The sequence below is a fragment of the Bemisia tabaci genome, chromosome 7, assembly GCF_918797505.1.
Source record: "Bemisia tabaci chromosome 7, PGI_BMITA_v3".
NCBI lineage: Eukaryota > Metazoa > Arthropoda > Insecta > Hemiptera > Aleyrodidae > Bemisia > Bemisia tabaci.
The window spans coordinates 43,400,087-43,418,383 of NC_092799.1; the positions used below are offsets into that span (position 1 = coordinate 43,400,087).

Genomic DNA, 18,297 nt, shown 5'->3' on the forward strand with positions numbered 1-18,297 from the left:
GCGCTAACTTCAATGAACTTCATATAAAAATTGACTGTCTTTGATGAACATTGAGCATTTTCGAGTTACCGAGTTGGTGTGTTTTCGATTTCACCGATTCATATAATCAGGTGGTTTAAGCGTTTCGTAAATAGATCCCCTCGTGAGACACGTGAGTCGTGACGCTTAAATCGTCCAACAAATTTTCTGTAGGATTTCGTGAGGAACGATCCCCTATACCCACGTAAGAAAAGTCAACCAGCGCTTTGAAATTTGTTTTTCTGATATCTTCTCAAAAAGCGCGCTTGCGCCCACAAAAAAATACAGAAGAAATATGCTATCATTTTTTAATCAGGTAAAAAACGCACGCGGCAAGGTTTAATTTATTACGATATCTTTGGAGAGATGGCTCATCCCTCAGACCTACCGAAGCAGAGCCAGTAATAACGACACAGGAAATCAAACGGAGTTGGAACATTCTTGTGAGCCCAGACAAAGATGAATTGACCGATTTTTTTCCGTCATCCTAGCCAAGCGCTGGAGTAATCTAAGGTCAACCCACTCAAGTTCTTTATCGCTGTTAATGACCGCTCCTTCGCAGCAGCACCAGGATTCAGTGTTGTCATTTTTTCTCGTGAAATTACTATGCTCATCGCTCTCTGAAGGGATTATGAGAAATTCCTTTAAAAATGGCAACTTGGGTACTAAGATCATTTTATGAACTTGAAGCTGGTTGCTAAGGATGTGCGGGAGGCCTGGATGGCATCGCGATATCACCATCAACTTTAATACTTCGCTATTAATTCGGGTTTATTTCGTTGCGCAGCATTAAAGCACGTCCTGAATTGGATGTTACTTACTTAAGAAGCTCATCTTCAGCGAACTTAATAGTAAAAAGACCGTTGATGCACCGAAACGAACGACAGTCTGAGCTTTTCTGAGTTATCATGAGGATGTGGTGGTGCGTAATTTTTCATACTCAGATTTTTAACTAATTCGAAGGCTTCAAGTGTCAATTGTATCCTGAGGTGCCATGCCATGCCGTTTCGAAAATTATTACATAGGAAATTTGACCTCTTTCGTTGGCGTCATAAATATGACCTGCGCTACGTAATTACAAAGAGGAGAGTTCTCAAGCACGGAGAGAAGAAAGTTCCATTCATATGGAATGCCTAAATTTTCGGTCTAAGTTAGCGAAATCTCGGTCCAACCGAATATCGGTGCAGGAAACCGTAGTTTCTTGTTAACCGCACTGAGCTGAGGTTCGTATTTATCACCGAAGACTTTGATTTTCCGAGTGAAAGCTCTGGTGTAAAACCCGAAATTTTCGGTCATAAAATGTTTAGAATTGTTTCCGAACAAGAATGAAAATTGTGGGGGAAAATAGGCACACTGAAAAAAAAACATTGGATCTAGAGTCCAGGCTATTAAAAACTTCGACAAGAAAAAGTACTCTTGATTCAATCAGAATCTAGCTTAAATCAAGAACCAAGCCTCTTAATTTAAGCGGATTTTGTTTTGATTCTAGCGAAAATCCGATTGAATCAAGAGTATTTTTTCTTGTCAATGTTTTCAAGAGTCTGGACTCTAGATCCAATGTGCTCTTTTTTCCAGTGTTGTGGGGAAAAACAGGCAGCTTCCATTGTAGTCACGTCCCTTCATCTGCGGGCCGATTATTGAAACTGATAGACAAAGCGATAGACAAAGAAGACATAGGGAGTATAGAGCGATCCTATTGGTTGACATGATTGGTTCTTATAGACCAAGGAAGAAAATGATGGACTAACTGTCAGGTTTCTCGTGGGTTGCCGTTAGTTAGTCCATTACCTACCTCCTATGTCCATTGCCACCACCCGCTTCCACCAATAGGATCCCTCCAAATTCCTTTTGTCGTCTTTGTCTATAGCTTTGTCTATCAGTTTCAATAATCGGCTCGCTGGACAACGACGAAATGATGCTTCATATCGACTCCGTAGTAAAATTCACTCCGGATTTCATATCGAGGCATCTAACAGTGTCGTCACCGGAATTTTTTTCTCCTCGCGATGTTGCGTCACAGGTGCGCGCTACGCAACAAATAGCCGGCCGTTTCCCTGTAGATCCGGAGCGTCACGGTGGTGACGATTTTAATCAAGTCCACGGTGGGAAGGAAACTCACGGGGATCCCATCATCGGCGGCGATGATTAAACGAGGAGGAAGTGCAGAAATTAAAGTTTAAAAATAGGCGTCGCCCGGATGTGGGAACAAGAGGCGTGAAGCTCCCGCCGCGCGGTTTCCAGAGCGCCCCGAGCCCCGGACAATCCGGGCGGGAAATTCCGGGAATGGCGCCCGGAGCGGCATCGCGCGAGGCGTCCTCGGGGACCCGGGCGCGCTTTGTCCTTTCCGTCCGTCACGTGACCTGAAAGTGCAGCTATGCGCTTTTCTGAAAGTGCATGCCGTAGCGCGGATATAGGTCAACATTCTTGTCGGCGAGGATCGAAGAGTCGAGTGGTATGGTGGCCCCGCTCAGCGGCCGCCGGAACAATGTGTTTCCGATCTGATGAGGTTGTGCATGATCTAATTACTTGGACTCGGGTCGGTCATTCCGGTGTACGAAAATGAGATCGCTTGCATGATGTCCAGTGGCGAGAAAATCGGACTTTCTTTGTAAAATGGAACGACTATTTCTGGCTCAGTTTAGAAAAAAACATCATATCGACGGTGAAACTACCAAACCACGTATCTCGGTTTGCGACGTCGCAGACTTCCTGTCATACTTTATTTTTTAAATGAAAAACTACTTAACATCCAGTCTTGAAAATTTCTGTGATTTTTCCTCTTTGTCCGGAGAAAATTCCGTGAAAATTTCAAGGAATGCTGTTGATTTGTTTTCCTTTTAAAAAATAAAATGTGAGCGTAGATTTTTAAACACCGCAAACGAGATACGTGGTTTGGTAGTTTCACCGTCGATATGTGTTTAATTAGTTTCCTTGTGTAGATAAGTGTTTATGTGGATGAGTTTTTTTTAGCTCATTATCGTGAAGTGTAGTCCAAATATCTTCACGGTCTATCAAATTATTTTCTTATGGGAGATATTTGGCAACCTAGGAACAACATTCCATGGTTCTAATTTGAATGAGCATGTCCGAGCTGAGTTTAAAAATTATACGGACTACATTTTAAAATTAGGAACTCCTACCTCTGAGTTTTTTTTAGAATCAACCTGTGTGCCATGAGTTTCCGTATGCAGATGGGTGCTTCTATATAGATGAGCCTAAAGTAGTGCTTGCTCATTGCAAAAGTGTAGTCCATACGAATATTCTCCTCTCTTTTCACTGTCAACAGTTAATTTAAGGAGAAAGAAAAACTACTTGGGTTGAAAGATCAGAAAATATTAACAGCCACACAATTAATGGGCTGCCTATCGAAATAAGGAACAACAATTTCTGATTTATCCTAAAAACACTTATCTTCACGGGTAAACCAGTGGTTCTTGCGTTGTTTTCAAAACGTGCCAAAAATATAGATTTCTTAATGCACAATGTATCCCAAATAGAATCTTAAAAATATATGTATCAATAGGAAGATGTTATTTTTTTTTTTTATTAGAGCTCTGTGCCCTGTGGCAGCTTAAGTTTTTTCTCAACGAAGTGAACAAAATAAACGATAAAACTTCGTAGCTTTGGTGTGTGAATTTTTGCCTGTCAGTTTAGTCTATGAAGCCGAGGATACGGACTAAACAGCCTTTAAGCACTTCCCAGATTCTCAATTAGGGTCTTTGATCTTGTCCTCAAGCAACGTCTTCTGTGTGTCAAGGGAGTCGGTGTTTGCCAACCGCCAACCTCTCGGTTCGCGAATGATACCTTGTAGCTCCGCAAAAAAAGCCTTCCAGGTGATATTATCCATTCGAGTCATCCGAGTTAGTTGATTGAAGTCAGGAGCACGACGCAAAAACCAAAAACCATCAATTCTGGAGTGAATTTGTTTTCCTGCCTTAAAAATGTTTAGATTGAGTCTAATAGGGGAAAAAAGCAACATCTAAAATGTTTTCTTACCAAATTACTGAACTCTCAAATATGCCAACTTTTTGAGTATTTATAAGCAACATGATAAAAAGTCAACGTTGCAAGTATACCGTATGAAAACATTTTTATGAAAGTTCAGTGTTGGACCGTTCTATCTCCAAAACCTGGAGAATTTTGGAAAAATTCAGAACATTTTAAAATTCAAGGAGACTGGTCATACTGGTAAGCTGATGCCAACATTCCATTAAAATTGCAAATATTATTCTTGCCATTTATCATCTGACACTTATCGAAACATTTAATCTATCTTGGCTATCTCCTCTCAATTCGCTTCCTTTTTCGTCGCAATACAGGGAAAAAGTTACCTTGAACTCGTCGTCAAGAAGATTTCCTCATGAATCGAGAGTAAATTTTTTTGAATTGAGCAAATTTTCGCTTATAATAAGCAACTACAACTTTCTACTTGCACAGGAAAAAAAGCCTCTTGGATTCAGTGTCGAAACTCTAAAAAAATTTGACACGATAAAATTCTCTTGATTCGATCGTATTTTTGCTTGAATCAGGAGGTCACTCACTCGAGACTAAGAGTCGTGGCTCGAGATTCAAGCAAAAATCCGATTGAGTCAAGAGTATTACTTCTTATCAAATTTTTAAGAGTCTGGACTCCATCCAAGAGACTTTTTCTCAGTGTGTAATAAACATTTTTTCCTTCTCTTGGAATCAAATCAAAGAATATTTCTCCTTATATCAAATAATTTTTTCCCTGTGTAATTGGAAAGACTGTGCGGCGGTTAGACGCCCGGCGCCGCACACTGTGGTATTTGACCGAAAAACCTGGCCAAAACCTCAATTTTAAATTTTTTTTTAGTGGAAAACCAATGTGATATTCGAAATCTACACTGTTTTTTACCCTGGTAGACATGTATGTACCATTTTTTGAGTGGCTCAATTTCCCGCGAAGAGACCACAAAGTTACCTATTTCTCAGCGATTATTTTGATATGTTTCGGCGCGCTACTCGTCGATCAGTTTGCTTCAACTGTGCGATCATAGGAGGGAGGTTCGGCGATATGCAACACATTCTTAGGGGTATATTCTACACAACTAACCACAGTATTTTCGAAATTTCTTTTTTTAGTGATTTTCACAGGAGGTTGATAAGTGATGTAAAAGTAAACGTTTTTTTTCGAATATCAGAGGCCGATATCTTTTTTCTCTCAACTGTTCTCAAGCAGTTTGAGGCGGGATGTTATAGTCCGAAGTGGGTATTTTCAGGATTCAGGGCTGACAGACTGAGGAAAACTGAGGAAATTGAAATTTTTGACTTTAAAGATGGACTTTTGAGCGATTTTCACAAAAATGAATGGGAAAAATTATGTCGATATGATGACTGAAATTGTATTTTTCCAACAGCTCTGACCCATTTAGTACCAATTGGGTGATATTTGGTCACCCAACCTGTTTTTTTGGCCCCTACGCCCTCGAAAGAGGGATTAAAAAAAATAATTTGAAAGCGGATGGGAGGGTCACTTTAAAGTCTTGCAAAAGTGTTTAATCCGTTATCTAACAATCTCTTCGTGCATTATCCTTGAGTATAGACATATTTATGCCATGATTTACATTGACAGACAAATTTGAGTCCATGCGGCCCCGGGGATGGGGCTTTAAAAGTGGCCCTCTGGCACCATGAAATTACGCTGTGAGGCACATTTGAAGCCTCGTAAAAGTGAGATATGTGGTTTTCTTACAAATTTCTTAGTGAAGTGCTTCACCTTGAGATGTGGGACCATGGATTAGGAAGGAACCCATCAAAATGAATCTTTTTCACAGGTGCTTTCTGTCCTTACAATGGTTCTTATTATGATAAAACTCATTTTCATCTTATAATTTATCCTCAAATCATCATATGGAGGTCCCGGCCTTTCCATATTAGGACTAATTTTGATTCAAAACTGTCAAAAATCTAATATCTAGAATGATTCATATTAATTTTTTTGAGAAATGTACAATTACTCCTCAATGTGAGAGATCGGCTGTTTTGTCAAAAATTTTGAAGTGACTTACGCTGTTTTAAAAAAAAAACCATTAATGAGGTAATAGAAAGTCCTTATTTCGAAAAGTAGACCATAGGTGAAGGAGAAACTCGTCTAAATGCACCGCTTTAGTTAGATACTTTGCGTCCTTTTAAAGGCTTTTTGGAGGGTTTCTTGCACCCTCTTTAAACTCTCCGCAAATTGTCATATGATGTGTTAGGTGGTTAAATTGTGCATATTATCACTTAAGAAGAAGTACTGATTGTAAAATATTTTTAAAACTCGGCGATATCTGGTGATAAATAGTTTTGGCCAGCTTTTCAGGTCCAATACCACAGTGTGCGCCGGCCGGTCACACGAAGTATCGAATGCCGAAAAGTAATTACTCGACGAGGTCAGGCCGGTGCCCAGTGTTTCTGTGACCTGCCGGCCGCCTGGACTCTGACTCTATACTCGGCTAGATTAACTTTAGATTTATCAGCCGTTAACGTCCAATGCGGCCGCTTTAATCAACGACGTGTGGGCTTCGACGGGGCTTTGGCCACAGGCAGAGTATTTAATTGTGAACTAATGGACCAGTATGAGCTACAAATAGAGACCCACCCTTGGTCTCCTTACCAGAGAACCTTTGCATGGAGAGTGCGGATATCTGAGAATACATTTTCTTATTATCTGAGCCATTTTGAGCTTTTGCAGAGCTTCGAGAGACCTTCAAATGCCTGAAGTTCCAAGCAGGCATCAGACATCAATATGCAGAATCGATTCTATACCGTCACTATTCGGTCAAAATATCACAAACGCCATGCGACGTTTCACAATTTCCGCCGCAATTTTACTTTTTTTTACAGGGACTGTTCAACAAAGCTGTCCGAAAATTTTACTACATTTTCTTCGTGCTGCCGATAAAGATCAGTAAAATTTTTACACAGATTCAACCAACAATTTCTCTGTAAAAAAATAAAATTGCGGCAAAAATGTTTAAACGTCACATGGCGCTTGCGATACTTTGGTTGGAAGGTGACAATATAAGGCGGCCCACGCATACATCGATTATTTTACATGCAGTTAAATGGACAAAACCCAGTGCTGCCAACTTGAGAGTGTCGCCACTGGAGCCGTATCATTTCCCAGAACTTTCCGAAGTCAAAGCTGCTTTGAATGCACATAGCTTGCACAGGTGCTCGTGCATCAGAGCTGCCGCAAGTGCATCGAAATCCCCGCGCGGAGCACGGTAAAACTCCACCACATATTTGGAATTCTTCTCGCCACCAGAAACAGCAGCACCTTGAGCAAACACAGATGGGTTTTCTTTTTCAAAAACACAATGACCTTGACGGCAGCCCTTCGAGCTTTTCGAAAACACCGCCCTGGAGTAGAATTTTTAACCAACATTACTGGTTCTCTCTGAATTCTTCTCCTCATGCATTTCTTCCAAAAATATCGATGTGGTCCATTCCAGAATCTGGGCGGTTTTACAGAAATGTGTCATCCTCTTCACCATTCTAGGCACGTGTTGCATGATGAGTCATTGTCCTGCAGCGCGACGCGCCAACCGCTCTCAGACGTGGATGTTGATTTTGGAAACTACCTGCATTCGTCCATCAATCAATTTAAATGAACTGAAATGTCCAACCGTTGTATTTCCGTTCAAGTAAACGAAGAAAAAAGCCTCATGCGTCAGACCCGAAGTTCAGTTCACACGGATTTCTGAAATTTTGGGATGTACGAGCAGAAAAACTTTAGAAATCCATGACCTGAACTTCGAGTTTTGCTCGCAAATTTTTTTTCCCGCACCGAGGGCGCTACACCCGGTTCGTGTGGCCTCAAAATAGACTTGTATCTCTTTCAATTAATTTTTTTTCTCTCTGAGCTCCAAGTCTCCCAAAGTTTATGAAATGTTGTGTTTGAGTAAATCAACATTTTCAAATCATATTTAAAGCATGCACGGCTTTCTTGACATAGAAGAATTCGTTCTTATGTGTAATTTATGTTCTTTCATCTGCTTGAACTTTCCTCTGTGCCAGGACTTACGTTTCTGGCTTGAGATTTTATCCTGATGTAGACTCATACTTGGCTGAATTTTGAGTATGGATGTTGTGTGTGTATTAACTCGCAAAAAAGGGTTTCGATAAAATCATTTCTTCTGATAAAATTCAAAAACAGACATTCTGATAAAAAACAGTCTGAAGTAATAAAATTAAGCCCAATACTCCATTATTCTTGTTGCTGATTCGTGTTTAGAGGGTTTTTTGAGTTCTTGACTTCAGATATTTTAGGAGAACTTTCTTGATCTCTTCTTAATGTTTTCCGAAATAACTTCTAAAAGCATCCTTTTTTTCTCATTTTTATTTTTTCATTTTAAAAAAAAATAACTTTTCAAGATGTTTCCCAATCCGAGCTCTAATATTTCTCGCCAGAAACATTAAAAAATCACAGCTCCTGAGCAGAGTGCCGTGGAAAACTTCAGACCGGGCAGGACAAGAATAGTCGAGTAGAGCGTTGTCTTTTCAACGAGAAATCGACCAAGTTTCCAGTATAAAATCATGCAGAAAAAGCTCATTTCATATGAAAAACGGCAGCTTTGTTCACGAATGCGAGGGAGTGTACAGGGGAAAAACAAAAGGCATCAGACAGTAGAAACAAAACTCATAATCATTACAGCTACCGGTAGCACATTGTTCCGGGCGGCAGACAATAACACCTCTGGTGCGCACGGGAGAGGTACTCCAGGAATATTCCGAACCCGGCATATTAAGGGGACGAGGGGGGCAGGCGGGAGGAAAGCCGGGGAGGAGGATTTTACTTCACAACGCAGATACAACCCGAAGCAGGGTTGTCTACCTTTCCAATGAGGTGACCTGAGGTCTTCAGCATTCATTCTCATAGTAGTAGTAGTAACAACTAGAAATTTAATTCATAGACTATTTTATATTGAAAAAAAAAGATAATATTTACGAAAATCTTGATTATATTTAAAGTCTCATTACAGGATCTCTCATGGGTTGCCTTTAGTTAGTTTATTACTTACCTCCTATGTCTATTGCGACCACCCGCTTCCACCCATAGGATCCTTCCTTATACTTTTTGTTTTCTATGTCCATAGTTTAGTCTATCAATTTCAACAATCAACCCGCTCAGACGGATCTAACTATTTCAAGAGTTTCCCAATTCCTTTAAGAACTACCATCAAAGCACGATTCTTTGAGACTTGCACCTGTTCAGTCCCTTCACATTTTTAGAAAGAAAGCTCATGAAAGCCCCATCTCTACTCAAAAGCATGTCGACGGTGAAACTTCCAAACCACGTATCTCGGTTTGCGACGTTGCAGACTTCCTGTCATACTTTATTTTTTAGGTGGAAATCCACTCAAGGTCAATTCTTGAAAACCTCCGTGATTTTTCGTCTCGGCGTGAAGGAGAATCTGTGAAGACCTCAAGGAATGATATTAGTTTGTTCTTTTTCACAAAAATAAAGTGGGATCGAAGATTTTAAAACACCGCAAACGTAAGTTTCAACGTCGATGTGCGAGTCCAGTTTCGTGGATTTCAGTGGCGTGGCGTGCTTTGCGATATATCGATTGATACGCCACTCAAACCTATGAAAAAAGTCCATTATCAGGGTGTTCGCAGCGAACACCTTAGTAATCGATTCTTTACCATAGCTTCAAATGGGGAGATATCGATAATCGATCCTTCACGCCACGCCACTGATGGATTTGCCCTCTGGATGATGGGGCGACCCCAGGACGGACTTGGCATCCATGTCGGACGCTCTAATTTTATCCGCGGCAGACGCGTCTAAATGACAATGCGTGTTCCCGCGTCGCGTCGCGTCGGGCCGGGCGAAGCAGGTCAGCGACTTGGCACACCCGGATGTGGGCTACGCTGTCCTGCTCTGGAAAAACGGCATATGAGCTGTCAAAAATTGCAAAATTGCATGTCAAAAGTTGCATATATTTACAACGGTACAATATTTATTTTTGGGACAAATTTCAAATATGAACGTCCACGGGAAAGAATCTTGGACCACAGAAACTAAAAATCGAGTTATTATTGATCCCGGAGAATAGAATTATGATGTACAAACGTTCCATACTAAAAAAAGTAGTTCTGGTCACAGGGCTCCTGCGCTTTCTTTGTTACAGCTACACAAGTTTCCGTTATGACAACAGAGCACTCTGTGCTCACGACCGAAGTTCTGTTCTCACAACAGAAAAGTTCTGTAAGTGTAACAAAGAAAGTGCATGAGCCCTGAATAGAAGGTTCAGTTTTCAGCACCGACTATTTTTCTTGGAAGGTGATATAAAAAGCGAAAAAAAGTCAGTCCAAATTTCAATAATGGCAATTTGAATCTTGCTGTTCCGAAAACTAAGTCTTGGAAATGAGCTATTTTAAATTATGATCGGCTTATGATTAGAGTATGAAATTGAGAATTATATTCTAACTTTAAGCTTTTTTTTAGCACAAAAACGAAGTAAATCGCTCGCCAGAACACTCGAGAGAGTTTTCCGTCGAAATATCAAGTTCACAAATCACGAATAGAAACCATCCAATGTTTCCAGGAGGGATGTTCACAGGTTTTCGAACTAATATTGTTTTCAGTGTTGCCACAGTCAAAGAATACCAAGAAAACCGGGAATATCAGGGAAAATGACGAAAATGTCCGAAAAAAATTATCAAGTCATCTTTCTTGACCGTACTATGACCTATCATGAGTTTAACATTTCGAACGATAAAGGCCTAAAAAATATTTCTATTTAGGTATTTTTAACCATCCGGCATATTTTTAATTGTCAGGAATTTTTGCCAAAATGTGTCAGGGAAATTAGGGCAATGCCAGGGAATTTCATTTTCTAAATTGTGTGGCAACCCTGGTTTATTTTCGATTGCAATTTGGCAAAGCTCTAGGGTTCTTACGGTGTTTTCTCTTAGCGCGAGAGCACGGATTGTCGCGGTCTTGGCACTACAGCAATTTGTCCTCGCTTTTCCGCTCCGTCATTCAACTCTGACGAAGATGTCTCGGGCCGAAAAGAGGGTGCATTAGCGAGTAAAGTTGACCTTATCCCGCTCCCATTCCATGGTTCCAACGGTCACGCTCCTCCCCGCAGAGCCACTTTCGTTCCAGCAGTCGCTGCAAGGCTGCGACCAACAATCGCGAGCAACTCTCGGAAAAACGGTTTTTATCTTGGGGTAGGGGAGGAGGGCAAGAATTACCGGAATTGCCGGGACATACCGACCTGCTAAACAATTTTAAAACATCATAACTATTAAGTGTAAACAATTGACGAAATAAATATTAATGTGCATTGTGCAATGGCATTGACATGGCGGGCGTCTGGTGATCGTCCGTTTACTTTTTTCCGATAAATTGTAAGCAGGAGATTACATCCTGGATCCAGTTTTAAACATCTTGTTACAATTTGGTATCGTTGTAATATAAGCATTTTCTGATATGAGGGAGTGCCAACACTGGTGGGTTATGGGAGTACCGAGTTTGGTGGAGGTTAGGCGTCGCAGAGCGCCAGAGAGCGACTCTTATGTATGTATTTTATTCTTAAAAACGAAACAAAAATAACGTGGCTCTAATATCTGTGCCAATTTTGTTCAAGTAATTTGTTGGGAACAATGTTTTTTTTAAAGTGCTTAAAGCTTATTAACTGTAGAATACAATGGGCCTGTTGCATGCAAGAGATACAGCCGTGCGAATAGACTTTTTACAGGTTAAATGACACGAAAATTACAATGGTCACATTAAAAAAGCCTGAAATACACTCCTCACTGCGCAATTTGCGTTGTTAGGAACGCGCTTTTTCAAATTTCCCGCGTCTGGGGGCAGTTTTCCAACGGAAACAATTAACGGCAACTCGCGGCTATTTCCGGTCAACTAAAAGTGACAACATAACCTAAAAATCGGAGCTCGTGATATCGTGAAATGAAATGTAGAAAGATTGCGTTGGATATTTAAAAGTTGATCGATTTGGTTACCGCATAAAGCGTATATGGACCACTATAAGAGATCACGTTGGGTTTGTAAACAAACTGAAGGAAAAAATAACAACAACAACAACGACTCGGCATCTTCCGGAAATCACCGAGCCCGCCGCTTGCTCGTTTCCGGTGATTAGAAAACTGCCCCCAGACGCGGGAAATTTGAAAAAGTGCGTTCCTAACAACGCATATTGCGCAGTAAGGAGTGTATTTCAGACTTTTTTAATGTGACCATCGTAATTTTCGTGTCATTTAACCTCTAAAAAGTCTATGCGCGCGGCTGCATCTCTTGCATGCAACAGGCCCATTATAAAGGCTTGCTTTTTCGCCCTGGTTCGTCCAAAGACAGTTCGGGTCAAGGTGGTTACAATCTGTAATGTGTAGGACATTACAGATTCGTGCATATAACAGAAAATATAAGTCAAAGACAACCATGAGACATATCAATGATGTCGTGTCCCTTTCAAGGGGAAAACATTCCGCTAAAAAATGTCTACCGATTTCTGCTCCTCAATATTGCGGATGCTCTTTTTTCAATCTATGCATTTTCATGTTTATTTGCCGGTGTCTTTAGAGTTGCCACTCCCTCTAATCTTTCCATTTTCTTTCTGTTTCAGACGACGGGGGAGAGCAAGATCCCGGTCTTCGTCTCGAAGCCGCTAGCGACAAAATTCTCGACCCCGCTGACGAACCTGTCGAACCGGGTGCGGGCGCACCTCTCCGAACCGCCCAAACTGCCAGGTCCCGGGATCCTGGGCCTCTTCGGCGCCACCAGCCCCATCTCGCGGACGTGCAAGAAAACCACGCGCAAGACCGCCACCTCCAGCCCCTCGACCTCTTCCTCGCCGCGACCCTCCAAGCTCTTCAAACCCAAGCTGGACCTGAGTTCCGCCCCCAGCGATGGCGCCAACCCGTCGGAAACCGGTTCCCCCCAACTAGAATCCGGCCCGAGGGACCAATGCCACGATAATGTCTCCACCATCTCGACGCCCACGCCCGGCTCCACGACTTCCGGCAACGTCCCCGTCTGGGAATGGACTCTCGGCTCCGCCCATTCCTCATCCGCCGGATCTCTCTCCCAACTACAAGTCCGAAGCGGTCTGAACACCCTCAACATCAGCAAACACAGCTCCTGCGAACTGGACGAGAGTCTCGGGATCCTCACCCCCGATCAGATGAACGACTTCACCGCCTCGATCGATAGTTCCCTGAACAGAGCCACCTCCTTGGAGGGCTTCCTCGTCGAGAAAGAACCCTCCCAGTCGGAAACGATCTCGGACGTCAAGTACAACGACAACCTGGAAGACGCGCTCAGAGAGGACAACCTGAACGAGTCGCTCAACCTCCTGGACGGGCTCAAAGACTACACCTCCACCGCCTTCGACGACAACTTCTCGTGCAGTTCCAATAAGCTCGAGCTCGAGCGCTCACCGTCCGTGGAAGACCTCCCGATCGACTTCCCGAAACCCGCGGGCCCGCCCGCCGTGAGCATCATCACAAGCGTGACCAGCATCGCTAGTTTGGACGGTTACCAAGGCGACGGGGAGCTTTCCCGGCCGGCGAGTCGCGGGGCCGACCACTCGCCCTCCGCACACCAGCCCATCGTCAAGCTCAAGATCGTCGACCCGATGACCGACTCGGACTTCTTCACCGAGTCAGACGCCGACGTCCACGAGGAACTCCAAGGGATCGCCCGGGGCGACCGCCGCGCCCAGGTCATCGACGGGACGCTGTACGGCGGCGTCCCCACGAGCCCCGCCAAGACCAAGTCCCGCAACTCGCACACGGAGGAGATGGACTCGAGCGGCATCTACTCGGACGTGGACAAAATGGCGGCCAACGGGAACGACCAGTTGTCCACCCTCTCGGACCTGATCTTCCAGAAGGTGAGCGCGATGCAGGTCATGGCCGCCTCCTCGCAGCTGCAGAGCGTGCCGGAAACAGGGCTGGACACGACCCTTGAACCGGAACCTGAGGTTGAGCCTAAAGAGGTGCAGGAGCTGAATGAGAAGAACAAGGGGCTGAACTCCAAGCCGGTGAAGAACGTCAACGAGAAGAAGCACAAGATGCCGAAACGGAACGTGACGTCTAAGATCAAGGCGATGCTGGAGGAGAAGCCCGGGAACGAGGAGAACCGGCAGCCGGCGACTTCGGTCTCGGGGCGGACCCCGGCCAAGAAGCCGGTGGGCAAGTGGGACGCGGTGATGAGCAAGATCGCGCAGAACAAGCAGGAGCAGGAGGATAAGTTGAAGCCCTGCAGGTTGAAAGAGGTCAAGAGCAAGGTCTTCGCCGGGATCAACCTGGCGCCGCCCAAGGAGAACCAGAGCGCCGCCGGCGATGCCAAAAACGCCCGGATGGCCAACAGTAACAGTCAGCGGAAAGGACAGCCCTTACGGAACCTGACGATAACCCAATCGAACTCCACCAGATCTCTCACTTCCACTAAATCGAAAAGGTAAGGAATGAGTTTCTTCTCAGCCTCTTTTTTTTTGACGCAAGAGGAATGTGTCTTCTCTTTAAGCCGCGTGGTGTCTAAGACTTGAAAAACTTGAATTTATTAAAGTACGGATTATAATTTACAAAATCAGTGGTGTGAAATATCAGGAATTTTCTCTCTTTCTGCTTCGAGATCATTTTCTCCCCTTTTTTCAAAGGTGGTCGCCGTAGATTTGGCTTTTAAAATTGAGATAAATGATAAAAAATTTCATTTTCTCCCGTGAAGGTTGGTTGGTTTTGAAGAGCTCCTCCTGAGAGAATCTGCAGAAAAATGAGAAGAAACCTCGTGCCTACGGTTACAGAAGGGAATTTTACCTAAAATACTAAAAAAAATCCGGGAAAAAAAAAAAAAAAAAAACAAATGAGAGTTCTAGACACCATGATAGTATTCTTTCAGGGTGTAGTGGATGAAGACGTGGTCGAGCTACGGCGTCCGTTGTTCCGCGATGGGTTGCGTATAATTTCCGCGCACTTTACTCGATTTTATCATTTCTTTCATCTTTCATTTCCGCCCACTTTTCAATTTCACTACATTTTTTAAGCCGTTCGGCAACACTGAGAGCAGAAAAACAAAAATACTAAAATACATGTGAAAATTAAAAAAAAAAAAAAAAAAAACCTCACCAAATGTTAATTAAAGTTGAAGCACATCGCACTTATCAGTTTCTTTAGCTCAAGTCTCTTATCATGATATCAATAGGACGTATTTAAAGCTAAAAGGATTTATGTGAATTTCAATAAAAGCAAACGGAACGCACGCAGACTGGATGCACATAGTTTCTTTTGTTGCAATTTGTGTTCACATAGTCCCTTTCTCATAAATACGTCGAATTATCGCAACTTTACCATGTGCCAAAGTGCCACGTCGATGCAAACAGCAAGAGAGGAGAGAGGTTAAAGCTAAACTTTAAATTGAATAGCCCTTTCTGGGTTTTGGGGGCGTATATCTCCTTCTGTTGGTCTCTAATTGTGTTTTTTAAAGTAGTTTTGACTGATGAATTGAATTGGTGGGTGTTTCAGTCGAAGGTGTCGGAACCGCAGCTCGGAATCCAATCTGGAGATTACCATGAAATCGGCCGACTCGATATCGCGCGGTAGCTCCCATGAAAGTTCCTTGTCCGAAGCCAGCGATTCCATCTCCAAAACGACATCACGTAAGTCTCACCGTATTATTTTATCCATCATTATTAGCTCCCACCTGAATTTCACTTTTGAGTCTTACCCAATACATTATACTCGGACCGCTTGAAGCAGAAAGAGACCAAGCCACTTCAGCTATTGTCAAAAATTGGGCAATTCAATTTTCTACGTGAAAACGGTTGTACAGATTTTTGTGCGAACAGAGAACTTTCTGCATAGTACAAACCAAATTCCTAAAAATATTCAAAGGAATCTGCACAAACGTTCTCCTGGAAAAAATTAAATTGTCCAGTTTAATTCACTGGGGAAAAAAACACATTGGATCTAGAGTCCTACTCTTAAAAAATCGACAGGAAAAAATACTCGTGATTCAATCGGATTTTTGCTTAAATCAAGAACCAAGCCTCTTAATTTGAGCGGATTTCCTTTTGATTTAAGCTTAAATCTGATTGAATCGAGAGAATTTTTCTTATCGATGTTTTCAAGAGTCTGGACTCTAGATCCAATGTGTTTTTTTCCAGTGTTCGACAATAGCCGATGTGGCTTGGATTCTCTCTGCCAAATGAAAAGAGGTTACTAATATTTTGAAATGTATACTGATAGAAACCCGCCATGTCACAAAAAGAGGAACGTGGACCATCGATGTATCCGGAACAAAACATGAATAAAGTTGGTAAGAAATCTGAGTATTAGCACGGCTAAAAAAAAACTTTTGGTCACCCGAGGCAAGGCTCGAAGTTCGTGACCGCAAAATTTCTGTGTGCCGTGTCAGCCGCGAAGCTTTTTTCTCCCTGTACCATAAATATACAAAAATAACACACAAAAAAATAAAAAAGAATAAATTAAAAAAATTGAAATAAAAAATAAAAATAAAACAATCAAAAATATGTCAGCCAGAGTTCGGTGCTCTCATGTAGATTGAAATGTTTAAAACTAAAGACTTTTAGATTGAACCGAACCAGAAAAAAAGGATCGAACGAATCGAAATTTTGATTCGACAACGCGAATGATTCGATCGGAATGGAACACCAAACTTCGGTCTGTGTGATCGAACTTTTGTCAGTGTGTTCAATCGTTTCTCCAGCTTAATTCAGTCCGGATCGGTTCCGAGAACAAATCCGCCGTCAGCGCTAAAATTACAAGCCGTAATAAGCGAGAACGCGAATCAATAATCAAGACTCAACGACGAGCAGCAGAAATCGATTAACACTTCGACGGCCGATCAGTGTCGGGACGGTGGGGCGGGGGCTTTAATAGCGTGCTAACGACACGCGTTGCTCCACATAAAACGGTTTGTTTCCCGAAAATCGCTCCTCATCTGTGGTTTTTTATGACTCGTCTCACACACGGCCACCGTCGAATCGGGGGGTGACCACTTATATTAACATAAATGACGCGCGTTTCTAAAATCGTGTCAGGACTTGGCCGAGATCTTCGGTTCGCATCGACGTGTCCGTAATTAGTCAGTTTGCGATTCCAGTGTTCAGAGCAGTAGAGTCCACGCCATGTAAGTTTACTCACATTTAGACTGCGACAGGAAATCTTGCATTTACTTTACATGTAAAAGCGACGTCGTGGCGATCTTCTGTCGCAGTCTAGAAGTGTGCAAACTTATTTGGCTTGGACTCTTAACTTGTGTGGGTAAATTAATCGAATGTAGAAAGAGGAAAGATACAGCTTACATATTTACAGAAAGTTGCATTCAGGCGAATCTACACTGGAAAAAAAACACATGGATCTAGAGTTCAGACTCTTGAAAACATTGACAAGAAAAAGGACTCTTGATTCAATCAAATTTAAGCTTAAATTAAAAGGAAATCCGCTCAAATTAAGAGGCTTGGTTCTTGATTTAAGCTTAAATCTGATTGAATCAAGTGTATTTTTTGTTGTCGATGTTTTTAAGAGTCTGGACTCTAGATCCAATGTGTGTTTTTTTTTTTCCAGTGTAAGTAATCTATGAACGAAAACCGCTTCTAAACTGAAACCAAAACACACAGTGAAAGTGCAGTATGTCAGTAAAAATAATGTTTTACTTTAACACTGGTGCTTCACATTAACCACCATCATACCATCTTTCCAAAATGTACACATCAGAAAAAGTATCTTTCTTCCTTCAAATGAAAACTTAAAGTTTTTAGCCCCGGAAACGGAAATTTTCGGACTTAGGGACCGAACTTCGGTCAGTTACCTACATTTTTTATTGAGCATAATGTGAGCATTTCTTACCGAGAACTTCGGTTATCTGAACTAAATTCGGATATCTGAATCCAAGTTTGGTTCGTAGGACCGAAAACGTTGATGTTCCATCATGAGTGAAGTGGCAAAGAAGACAAATCGTCGATAAAATATAAGACATAACTCTTTTTGTGTAATTTGTGGAACAAAATCGCTACTGTAGTAATATCGAACCTCAACATAAAGTCGTTCGCAGGAAGATACGTTGCAAGAAATAATTTTGCAACAATTTAAACTGACTCTCTCATAGTCAGTGCGATGTTTGGTTATACAGCGAGAGCAGTAGAGCTTTAGAAGTTTCAACTCTTGCGTGCCCCTTCAACGAGCATAGGTAAACTAACCTATAGCGGCTCAAGCAACTCTATCGACTCCGTCACTGTGCGTGTGGCATGCCAATAATTGAAGGCGTTTTATCGTTCAGGA

The 18,297-nt window shown here is 42.3% G+C and overlaps 1 protein-coding gene across 2 annotated transcripts in view; it reads left to right on the plus strand.

Annotated features, from left to right (window-relative positions):
• The window catches only part of LOC109043420 (uncharacterized), a 295,984-nt gene that overhangs the window by 115,203 nt on the left and 162,484 nt on the right, over window positions 1-18,297 (plus strand). For both annotated transcript variants that reach the window (XM_072303015.1, XM_072303014.1), the window contains exons 2-3: window positions 12,621-14,458; window positions 15,520-15,653. In XM_072303015.1, coding sequence (XP_072159116.1) covers window positions 12,621-14,458; window positions 15,520-15,653 — 1,972 coding nt within the window. The remainder of the gene's footprint in view (window positions 1-12,620; window positions 14,459-15,519; window positions 15,654-18,297) is intronic.